Source organism: Pagrus pagrus (assembly GCF_965226575.1).
Source record: "Pagrus pagrus genome assembly, chromosome: 23".
Taxonomy (NCBI): Eukaryota; Metazoa; Chordata; class Actinopteri; order Spariformes; family Sparidae; genus Pagrus; species Pagrus pagrus.
Genome location: NC_140205.1, coordinates 22,605,953 through 22,618,521, shown reverse-complemented (window position 1 = coordinate 22,618,521; position 12,569 = coordinate 22,605,953). Strand labels below are relative to the sequence as shown.

At 41.1% G+C, this 12,569-nt stretch overlaps 1 protein-coding gene across 2 annotated transcripts; it reads right to left on the bottom strand.

The window, feature by feature from the left end:
* Nucleotides 1-542: 542 nt before the first annotated feature.
* Nucleotides 543-12,548, bottom strand: LOC311252250 (SIN3-HDAC complex-associated factor-like). 2 transcript variants are annotated; one of them, XM_084345241.1, is made up of 6 exons: nt 12,440-12,548; nt 9,379-9,506; nt 5,171-5,270; nt 4,938-5,052; nt 4,586-4,736; nt 543-3,088 (listed from the first exon to the last, which is right to left on the bottom strand). In XM_084345241.1, the coding sequence occupies exons 2-6, from the start codon at nt 9,504-9,506 to the stop codon at nt 2,839-2,841; spliced, it is 744 nt and encodes a 247-aa protein (XP_084201367.1). In that variant the 5' UTR covers nt 12,440-12,548; the 3' UTR covers nt 543-2,838. The 2 variants fall into 2 exon arrangements, with proteins under 2 accessions (XP_084201367.1, XP_084201366.1); XM_084345240.1 differs by lacking the exon at nt 12,440-12,548 and adding an exon at nt 12,242-12,378.
* Between the last annotated feature and the right edge of the window lie 21 nt (nt 12,549-12,569).

Below are 12,569 nucleotides of genomic sequence, written 5' to 3'. Positions count from 1 at the left end.
GGAGATTCTTTCACTTAAGGAGTGGACACTGCACAGCCCAACTTTAAGACTGAGGCTGAAATTGACTTGTATTGCCAAGGGACCTCTATTTTACCTCTGACCTCTCAAGTCCTCTGCAGGACTTTACCCACTGTGGTCTCCCATGGCCAAAGCATATCTCTCTGTCTGCCTTCTTTCTGTGAGTTGGTAGCAGGTCAAATCGTATCGTTTCACAGTTGTTCATTGTCCAATCATTCATTGCCTAGGTCATAGCAGGCTACTTTTCTTTTTTTATAGAAGGAGAGCAAAAGTACTTAAAGTAAAAACAAAGTGTATGCAAATACATTATGTACACATGATCTTTTATTTAAGGACATTGTTCAAGAAATCATTTTTTTTTTAAATATCGTGATAAATATTGTACCGTGGACTAAATATTGTGATGATATCGTACCGTGAGATCATCTCAGAAATCTGAACACACCTGCAAGCACTGTCTTAACATCTTTAAAAATGAACAGCCCCCCCCCCCTCAATTATTAATGATAGGTTACACAACACGGTTCAAGTTGAGGACAGATCTGTAACTGGACAGATGCTTGTCTCCATTTATTAATTTCTATCCAAAAATATATATTCACGCTGTACAACATCACATCAAGAAAAATTGAGCCCTCAAAAAACGAACATGTGGAAAGCTCATGCAAAATACTAAAGTATAGTGAGATCTGCAAACAACCACAGCACAGTAAACATTCCTCTGAAGGCCTCAAACTAAAAACTATTAATAATGAAAGGACAAATCCTCACAGCTTTATTGGTCTGTGGAAAAACAGGGCTTACATTATGATATCATTGGAATATAAATAGTTCCCAAGCCCATCCCGACATGACAAGAAAAGCTGTTGAAAGGTGGCAACAACCATGCAGGAAGTGCCTCTACCGTGCCTCAGTTTGTGCTGTTGCCACAATCTTCCTAAGGCTTTGTTTAGCTTATAATGGTTCAAATGACCACATGTGGGCTCCTCCCTGAATATTTGTTTGTGCTTTTTATGCATGTGCACAATGAATCAATCCCTTGCGACAAAAATGACTCTAAAGCTTTGTTTTGAATGGATTTCATTATTTACACTTAACAAGGACATGAGCACTAAGGACAGTAGGGAAACGTAATGACTTTTTGGAAAAGATTCACCCAACAATGACTGCACTTGTATCAGCCATATCAACTTTTAAAAATTAATATTAGTCTAATATTTTTTATTGCAGATATTTAGACAATTGTGGAGGTGGTGCGTATCATATGACATTGTTAAATTAGCAACAGAAAGTTTCTCTGTCTTAAATGTTCAATGTGGAGTATGTTGACCTTTGAGGGAATAAAGGCCCCAATGGAGGAAGCTATAAAATTCGCTTTGTTAGACCATCCATCAGTCTTAACTGATCCAGATGTGGCACAAATTGCAGTAGTGAGACAGAAGTCAGTGGCACAAATACAGAATGTGTCTAGAATAAAACGTAATGACCAGGTGAAATACATTTAATATTTGCTTGACTGTGTTCTGTTTGAGAAAACCAATCATCTGTGGGACCACTTAATCATGTCACCAAACCAAGTGACTAAGCATTTTGGATTCAACTAAATAATCTGCCAAATGCAATCTAATGGCAGAAACATGGTCTACACAAGTACACAAATGCAAATATGCAAAGGCAAACATAGATTTCATTTTTTGTTGTTGTTGGTTGTGTTATGATTTTCAGGTAACTCATTCCAGAATGAGTTACCTGAAAATCATAACACAACCCAAGTACAAAACAACAAGAGAAAGCTGACTCCTTATGTTTGGGTTCACTTCCGCTCAAAACAGCCATGGATTACCAGTAGTCAGAAGCTTTAGCTGAACATGTCAGTGAACATTGACATGTGTATGTCACTGTCACCTCTTCTCTTCTCTCCTCATCTATTTGTTTCTCTCTTCCTTCTGTGCTGTAGGTAAAGCAGGAAACACTGATTAGCTCTATGTCATCCCTTTAAGGATTGGTGTTTGTTACTTCCAACTGTGTGTAAGAGCTCACATTGAAATGTTTATGGGGGATGCATGTTTGTGCTAGCTGGGTCAGCTGTGTCATTTGCGTTCACTAACTTGTGTGGACCATATTTCCAAGCCTCACAGTTGTACATCGGAGTGTGACTTATTGAGGCAGTGTAGGCACCACAAGTAAATGTAATACCGTTATGTCTACAGCCTAGATTAGTATTTTATTTCATTTGACGCGTTTGATTTATTTTTGAACAAATGCCATGTTAGTCCTCATGTACTTAAACTTAAACTTAAAGTCACTCAGCTTCCCAAATAGTTTTTCTTGTGAGACAAAAATGACTTTTGCTGCACCACTATCTTTGTGAATAGACAAGATCAGATCCTTCTTGAGAGAATGAAGTAGAAACATTAAATAGAGCTACACTTGAGAACAAGCTTGTTGAGTCAAGAAAGGGAAAGGGAAAGAGTGGAAGGCTGCTTTCCAATGTATGGCTCCATCCTAAGAATAAAGGGTGATTTCCAGACGTCTCCAGCTTTCCATGCAGCATTTGTGGATCCAGCATTTCAGACCGAAATCAAAACAAAGTATTTACAAAAAGACAGAATCTCATGGCAAATCAAGACACTGAAAACAGAACCAGTCCAAGGATCCAGTCCAGGTGGTGTCAGAGATATAAAGAGAGTCCGGAAAGGATTGCAGCAGCTTATAAAAGTTGCAAAAACTACAGTGAGGTTTGGTTTGAACAGTATGTGTTACTGTATGTTTGGTCGTGTGTCATAAACCAATGTCTGTTGGTCTTTCCATGAAGGAAGACTATACCAACCCTGTGCTCCCATCACCGTGCTCCTTCTCCTTCTCCTCCACTTCTTGTTTGGGTATGGGGGGTGGGGACAAGCTCAGTGCGTTCTTTCCCAATGCCTGCTCTTCCACCCCCTTTTTCATCTCTCCACCTTCTGCCTGTGGCAGATCTGGCTTCCTCTGACAGCAGGGCTTGTACAGGTGGGGATTGATGATTACTTCTCCGTAGCGTCCCTTGTACACGATCCCACAGCACACCTTCTGTCTAAAACATCAAACATGCGTCTGTGAGTATGAGTTTACATAACCTACGATATAAAAGCAATTTTGGAAAAGAATAATTAAAAAGGGATTGTTTACAATGCATGGCCATAGAGAGAGAACATTTCTATGTTGTTTCTTAGGGTGGGAAAAAAGAATCCTGTTTACTGGGACATGAACAGCCATCAACAGCCCTATTTGGATAGGTTTATGGGAAAGTTCATCTAAAAATGAAAATCAAGTCAATTTCTACTCACCACCCATTCAGATGGAAAGTTGGGTGAAGTTCCACAAGTTCCACAAAACATTTCTGGAGCTTCACAGCAGAACAGTGTTGCAGCATTCTCCTTAAAGAACCTATTTGTAATTTCCAGCCACCTGCTTCAAATGCATAGGGGGCAGTACTTCTCAACGTTTTGTTCAAACCCTTCTTGTTATTTATTTGATATATTTCATTTGTTTCTTTGCAAATTCATTGTTGCAAGTGGTTAAAATTGTAAGGACTGAAATAATTACTACTATGGATGCATTTATTTGCCCATATATTCACCATTCCTCAGCTCATTCTGTTGGTGTAACAAACACAGGTCTCTGTATGCAGGCATACAGAACACCCACTGTAACCCACATTTGAGTAAAGCTGGCTCAAAAGCCTTTCCAGCAGGTGGGAATGTTTCATTTCAGTTACTGTCAACACAAAAAGCCTTTCATGTTTTGCCATCTATTACAAAGTTAACAAAATGTAGAAAAATATCAGTGCAATAGTGGACACTGAAATGCCACTAGGATGGAATTTGCCTTGGTGTTTGGTGCATACAAAATCAAGGCAAATTACTGCAACAGTTAAAACCATAAATATAGAGCACACAAATTACGATAAAAATAGAAAGGAAATACTATGCATGTTTTTGACTCATGAAGCTACACAGCTGTGCAAACATCTTCATCAGAACGGTTACTTCTACACACTGTTGATATGGTTAGTTTATTTTTTGAATGTTTTAAACTAAAATTATGTCCAGATCTTAGAAAATGCACCTTTAATAACTGAAGTATTGGGGACTCATTTTACACATAAAGTAAAACAAGTGAAAAACACAAAATTGGGGCGTAATACAAGTCTCTTTTATCAGTTGTTTTTTTTGTCCCCTGTTTTGTGGTGAAGCTCCAGGAATGTTTTGTGGATGACAAAGCGTCAGCCAACTTCCCATCTCCATGAGGGTTAATAGATAATGACTTGGATTTTTCATTTTTGGGTGAACTTAATTCATGTAGATTTTGACTGATAATTTGATTTAATTAAATTAGTCTTATGTGTGTGTTTTTCAATTGATCGATCTTTAGCTTCTGTGTGGAGTTTGCACAGTCTCCCTGTATGTGTGGCTGCAGCTTGCGTGGATCATGAACTGACAAGGCTGGATGTTTGGATGGATGATTTCGGGTAGGGACAAAGGAACACTTGAATGAAAAGAGTGTTGGAGTCCGTGGAGGACACAGTTACTTTTTCCAGTAGGTGAGGTCTAGAAAGGAGAAGGCCTGGGTAGGGGTGGGGCAAGGTGAAAGCTCTGTGTCTGAGCCCTCGTCTGATTGGTTGCTGTAGCTAGGTGACTGAGCGGGCGAGGCACTGGAGGTAGTGCTGTGGGCGTCGGAATCTAGGAGGGACACAAACCACACAGATCACAACACTTCCTACTGACATCAAGAGACACAGTACGGTATGTTTAACCAGAAATGTAAGGTTAACTTTTATACCGAGATGTATAAAGGTTACTACTTATGATAATAACTGTCATGTATTAAAAATGTAATATTGCAGTCCTACACACTATTCCAACACTGCATTGGTAGCTTACTGTTTCTCTTCAGCTCGCTCTGCACCTGACTAATCTGCCTCGGCCTCAGTTTCTTCTTCATCTTCTTCGGCCTCAGCATAGCCTTCATGCTCGACCCAGCTTTTGCATCGACTACCTGAAATCACACAGAAGACAAGAAAAGGGTTTTACAGGAAGATCTAGCCAAATGGTGTAGCCAAAACACACATCAGAAAAAAGGTCTACAAAGGTAAAAATGCTGAAAGGGTCCTTACATGATTCCAGTTCTTCTGGGATCCAACTGGAAGTTTTTTCCATCTCTTGACCAGGAGGACACAGGCATTACAGATGTCCCCACAACGTACCTCACCCAACCTGCAAGGACAGGAAGAGTGTCACCTGATAAGCATCATACAAGTACAGACAAGCTCATGTTGTATCAGAGATGTTTACATGATATAGATTTTAATTTCTACATGGATGATACATAACTGTAAGGCCTGGTACCACTGATGTATCCTATATTATGTCCTTCTCACTGAAATTAAGAACTAGATTTCCAAAAATTTCCTGCAGTTGAAGACTCCAGACCAGAAATAATTATAATGACCCCTTCTGGCCAAAAACTAGCAGTACTAACACTCTATTATGTAGTATTGGTGACTTATAGTGCCAACTAATGTTATAAAGTCATATTCTGCTCAAGGGTTTCTGCCTGTTAAAGGGCTGTTTTTTCTTGTCACTGTTGCCAAGTGCTTGCTCATGGTGGAAATGAGGGGTCTCAAATTAATTAAAGAGAATGGTATAAACCTGCTCAATTTAGTGTCATGAGATGACTTTTGATGTAAATTGGCACTAAACAAATATCGGTTGGTTGGTCGGTTGAAGTGGTGCAGTTCTGCTTTGTCCAACTGAGACATTTAGCAAGATCAGGCCATCCGTTTCATTTGCAGATCTAGAGATGTAGATGAAGACAAAGGGAATCGTCAGAGCGTTAAGCCAAGGCTTCAGTCATTGGAAACCTACATTTTAGTCAAAAAACTAGCTCCTCACCAATTAAGGTTAGCGCCGGAGGTTTGATCCCCGGCTCCTCCAAACGTAGCCTTCTTTGTCTTTTGTCTGTATATTCACATCACCTGCTATTCAAGCTCACCACAGAGGAATGGTTTTTTTTTTAAAAAGATAACAAAACACCAAATTTGTAGTGTTACAAATAGGGCGGGGACTTTAACGCGTTAATTAAGATTAATTAATTACACAAAAATTAACGCGTTAAAAAAATTAACGCATTTTAATCGCACTTATTTTTGCACCGCGGAACGTTTCTCACTGGATGAGTTTCAGGCGTACCGATTATACTGGAGCACAATTATTTAACGAGTTAAAAAGCCGCCGACACTGATCACTGCCCATGGATCTATAAAGTTTTAATGTAGCCTGAACGCAGCTCAAACCGACCCGGTGCCTCAGCACTGAGACCAAGCTTTGATAAACACACCGGATCCGCGCCGTTTTACTGTGTTTTAAAAAGCGCTCGTCGCAGTGGAGCTGAGAACAGCGGAGTTTCCTCTGCTGCAGCTGAACAGCTGACATGTGGTCAAGATGTAGGTAGCCTACAGACCTGTCTCTGTCTCACGGTGCATAAGACTTCAACCTCAGAGCTCTCTGTCTTCAGACTGGCCTGACCTGTCCCTGAACATCACACAGGGAAAACATAGAGCTGCCTGTGTTTTATTAATGTTTACATCAGGCTGAGTTCAACAAATCAGTTTATGCTACTGTGATTGAAGTAGTTAAATACAGTAATCATCATAGTGTAGTGGCAGGAAAGACCATTTACCAAATAACGTGTTACTTAAACATTTTTCATTGTGCTGTGCTCTAAAAATAAACTAACAAACTAGTGTAGAGTCCTGTATAAGGAATGTTCAGCTGAAATTTTCCCCTTAAATTTAGGTTCTCAGGAAAATCGCATCTTATCAGGTAATCGTTAATCGATCGATAACGTCCATCAACTAACGATTAATGAATTAATCGATAATTTGCATCCCTAGTCTGTTGGTCTTGGTTAAGTACCACCTTGAGAAAAAAAATAAACAATGTTTTGTTGCTTAAGCTTATGTATTCAGTCATTATTCAATGGTATACTAAAACCCATATGAAAAAAAGTGCTTCTCACTGTTCTCAGGTCAAAAATTTATATGCGATTAAAAATGCGATTAATTTCGATTAATTAATTACAAAGCCTCTAATTAATTAGATTAATTTTTTTAATCGAGTCCCGGCCCTAGTTACAAAGGCTCTTGCTCTCAGTGTGACAATGCACCTTGTGGGGGCTGGAAGACCTGTTGGACGATGGCCCTTTAAGTGAACAAAAAGATCCCCTGTATTTAAGGGTGTCACGATTTCGATTTTAAATCAAAATCAACCAAAATTAAGTCACAACCTCGAACTTCAAATTAAAAAATGGAATCGTCGATGCTGCCACGCCCCCATGTCATGTCTGGTCAGCTTGCCAAGGGGAAAAAAACACACAAGTATTGAAGTGCTGCGAGTCAACCTCCTCTAACTTAGCTACTAGCTAAGCCAGTAGCTATTAGCTATTAGTTACACCATTCCTGGTCAGCTCCCGGACTGTGGTCGGGAAGCACAGGGGAGGTGATTTCCTCCAGTGCCGAAGTTTGTGTTTACCTTCGGGGTGAACCCCCTTTCATGTGTTAAGCTGGTCGGGAAATAATACCAGGGAGCTTTGCTGCATTTTGAGGAGCCGTCGCCTTTATTCACAGCCAAACTGCAGCCGTCGCTGTCGCTGCTACTGCTACTCCTTTCGCTTCTCCTTCCTCTCCCATTCATTCACTGTCCGCAGGTACACACGCTCCCTCACTCTCGCTTGCCCACTCACACCTTACGCACCTTGTGTTCAACTGTTCGGAAATAGTTTGTTAAGACACTTAATTGTTCAGAGAAGACTATGGACATGGCTGTTTTTAATTTTTGTTTGTTTGTTTGTTGTGAGCTTGAATGTGATCTTCTGTGAAGAAGACTGCAGTTACAAAAGAGAATCTAGATGGCAGGTTTTTTTGTTTAAGTTTCCAATTGACTGACTGAAGATATAAATTATTGTTACATTATGTTGTTAATAAATGTTTTACATTTGACAATGTAGTTATTGCAGATATTATATTGCATAAAAGTCTTGTCTAAAAATGGCATAGCAACCTGTTCTTTAAAAAAATAAATGTAAAAATCGAGTTGAACTGTGACCTTAGAATCGAAAATTTAATCGAATCGAGGATTTGGAGAATAGTGACACCCCTAACTGTAATGCTACTAAGGTAGTCACTGTAGTCCTCCTGGCCCGGCCCTGCTTCTGCTGTCTGCTACACACACAGAGAATCTGAAGAATTAAAATGTAATTTTATTTGACCGTATCCCTCTCCCAGGAAATGGATCGAGGGGAAAACCCCTACCCCCTACTTACTACATTTCACAAGCTCAAACAATTCTTAGTTTTAGTCTTATTTGTGTGTTATGTCTTTGATTCCTATTCTATTTTTACATGTTGTTGAGCAATAAAATACGTTGAAATCTTGAAACAGTTTATATTGTAAGAAATGCTCTGTTTAACTGGCGCAGGAGGAGCGCTGCGGTGCACCTCTGTGTGCGTAACGTGGTGAGCGGATCTCATTACTCTGACTGGACAGGACAGGTCAAACAGACTATCATTGTGATAAATAAGGGAAGGGGTGTGGGTGGGGGAAATAATTAATCTTTAATGAGGAACATATTAATAACATAACCTGCAATGGACTCCAGTAGCAGAAACATGATGTGCGTCTCCCCATCAAGAGAGACGATGTGCACATTTACGCACGAGACAGAGTTTAACTTCACTGATTATTGAAATCTCCCGACTCCTGAGCTCATCACTGCTGTTTCCTCTGGAGAGTATCCTCTGTACTGTCCTGTTTATAACTACAGATTTTAGTTTTGCTGCTTAACTGAGGCATGATGTTTGCTACAGTGACATTACTACGTGCATGGAAAGGAAACCTTTAAATGACTGAAAGCAGCCTCTGTAATCGTTAAAGCACAGCGTACATGCGTTGTGAACCTGCCTATGAAGGTGCATCTCACTATATGAATACTGAGCCCTCTATATAGCAGGTAAAACCCTGAGACACTGGCGTGTTGGCTGGCCAGTCAAGCACAGTAATACCATGGTAAGCAAACCATTTATTAGTAGTTTTGGCACTGTGGGCAGGTGCCAAGTGCTGCTGGGAAAGGAAATCAGCATCTGCATACTGTATGGAGATACAGAGTGTGAGAGATTCACACAGTATCATTGCTGTCTCACAGTTTCAAAACCTTGATACTTTGTGAATCCTGAAAGTCTACACGAACAGAAGAGACCTAAGTTAAACTGTGTCTAAATGACCCCTAACTCAACCATCTGGACCTGTGGAAGGTGCTGCTGACTCACCCAAAGCAGCTCTTGAAGTCGGTCTCATAGCGTTGGCTGTCAGTGAAGCGGGAGCTGGATGACTTGGATCTGCAGATGCAGCAGCCATCTATGCTACGGTACATCTTTGGTTTGTGGAAGCCAAACATCTACAGCAACACAGGCAGAGATAGAGTTGCAATGGTAAGATAACAATCTCAAAAAGTATCATGGTTTCACTGTATAAGGCATTTCACAATTATTATTATTCAGTTACAATGACCCTTATAAAAAAAACATGTTTTTTTGGCTTAACAAAACGACTTTCACATACATACATAAATACACACATACATTTATATGTATGTGTGCTCAAAAAAAATAAGGGAACACTTTAATCACACATCAGATCTTATGAATGAATTCTTCAAGTTGGAAATCTTAACTGATGTACATTGTATAATTTGTTGAGAACAAAATGATGAAAAATGACTAACAAATAATCAATTATCTAAATAGTTGCTGATTATTTCTCTGTCAACAGATTGATCATCTCGGTTGAGATCGGTTGAGAGATGACAGGAAATGGGATGACATGCAGCAAAGGGCCGCAGGTCAGACTTGAACCTTGGGCTGTGGCAGTGATGACACAACCTCTGTACATGGGACGTGCTCTGCCAACTGAGCTACTGGGGCGCCCTGACAGGACTGTCTCTTAATGGAGTTCTCTGTCTAATTGGATGAAATGGACAGGGATACCAGAAAATGTAATTTCTCTTTTACTGCATGAGCAGGGGCAAGAGAGACGTGTTACTGACCAAACACTCTACATAACAGCGATTACTGTTGGAACATAAAGCTATTTAGGCCAGTTCACACTGCTGCACCATTATAAAACTGTTTTGTTGCGTCACAAGTCTTTGGTCTGAACTGGGCTGACCTCTCATTTTGATAAGAAAATAATGCTTACCGCATCTTTAAGGCTTTGGCTCATCAGTTTAGACATTATAGTTTTTCTCAGGACTTGCAGACAGCAGGTTTTATGTCTGAACAAACACAGTATTGCCTTACTCTCCTCAGTTAAGCATAGAGACATATTCTTGTAACCTATTCATGTAGCACAATGACAAGAATCTAAAGATAATATCGCCAAACTGGGTCTGTGTGCTTAATATGCGCATTTACGTCATATGCGATTTAAGCCGACCCCTCCTGTCACTCCTGCACACCTGGGGGGAGGGGAGGAGGTGTGTGTGTGTGTGTGTGTGTGTGTGGTGAATGCGCCAGGTTATCAGGCTGAGCATCACGGAGGACGGAACAGCGCGGCCTGGCTGCCACTTACGCAACCGTGGTGCTGATGCAACGGGAGGCTCGAGGGATGTTGAGTGTAGGTGATCGACGACCACCGAAAAGAAAACACTCTAAACTCACGTGATCTCTTACCAGATCCAAACATTAAAAGACGAAATGGAAACCAACACGTTTTACGTTGCACAAACTACAGAAATGTTACAATGGACTTTGTGCGGTTATTGTATTGTAATGTCACGTGTGGAGCTGTGCGGTGGTGCTGGCAGTGGTTGTGTAATCCTGTCCTGAGTCTGACAGGCAGGCACATGGCAGCAGGATGGGTGTAGCGGAGGCGTGCTGCCGACTGACGCGATGAGGTGCTGTGCTTGCTGCACACAGTGATTCAGGGTTGCACACAGTCTGACTGTGACTAAAGTGGACAAAGTTCACTATAACGCGTTTATATTGTAGATTATTGACAACGTTTTATAGATTTATCATCGTCTCCGGGTGCAGAGTGAATCAGTCCTTCCTCCAGACTTAGTGCTCACCAGGCCTACCTGCAGACGGACGGCGTAGCTGTGTAGCTACATTCAACAGATCAGACTGCAAAAGGGCGTAAAGGGAAAAAAACACTTCGTGATGCTGTCAGTACTGCTCGATTCAGTAATATAGGTCCATTCTTCCTCATATCGTAACATGGAGGCAGCGCTCCTCCTCCATTATTATCGGACATTAGATTGTCTCTGATTTTACAGAGAAACATCATGGTTAGGGTCAGGTCAGTGCGCTTTAATCAATTTAAAATAGAAGTACAAACTTTTAACTGGTATTGCTGTTCAGAAATAGCCACTGCGATCATTTTTTAAATTATCATTATTGACGAGAATTGTTAGACTTTAAAACACTCGTTTTTCAGCGCACTTTATTTGAAACACTGTCAGCTTCTAACGACAGCAGACTGTCTGTTTCCAGTGTTCGGGTTTTAAAACAGGATGTCATTCTGTGTTTTCAATCCAACGTGTCGACAGCTGAACTGTTACTGAGGGGGCTGGACACACACAGGAGCACACCCACCAGCCCGACCGCCTCTCTACACACTTTCATTCAACGTCCAAATGTGTTGAGCAACTTCAAGCTAACGTAACATTTAAACTTTATTCCGTTTTGAGCAGTAACCTGAACAGGTTGCGAGCCGACGTATGACTATTAAAACATATAAAGCTAGCTCATAGCAGACTATTCAAAACTGAGGAAATATTTCTGGAGGTAAATGAGCAACTAGTCAACGTTGACTTACCCAGCTAAAACACCAAGAGCGCCGTCAGACGGACAGACAGACAGACAGACACCGTGGAGCCTTTAACAACACACCGCAGTAAAACAAGCACCGTGTTATAATAAGTATTATCCACTTCAGTGATGATGAAGCCAGGGCTCTGTGCTCCTCCAGGTCCATCAGTTTACTGAACTGCTCACACAGCTACTTAGGGTAAAGCTATGCGGAGATGTGAAATCAGAAACACCAGCCTCCGACAACTTTACTGCACGCCGACAGACATCGAGCTGGCAAAACAACCTTCCTTCTGTAGACAAAGACAGAAAACACACTTACCTTGTTCCAAAGTGAGAAGCTGAGCGGCGCACACCTCTGTCATATGCGGTAAAAAGCCTTTTTGAAGTGTCTCATTTAACACTGAGCGCCGCTGCAGACCATCAGTTAGAACGTTGCCCGCCGCAGCGTCTTCACACATGGGTTACCAAAAAACACTTCCGCACGCCAGTTTCAAATTAAAATCAGCGTCATGAATACCTTTCTATCGCCCACTTATTTTGAAGGCCAGGTCGACAACTTCCGATCTTGCATTGACGATGTGTGGCCAGCCAGATGAATAAATCCTCAGCACAGTGTGCCCGTAGTAGAAGGTACACGCAGGCGCGTT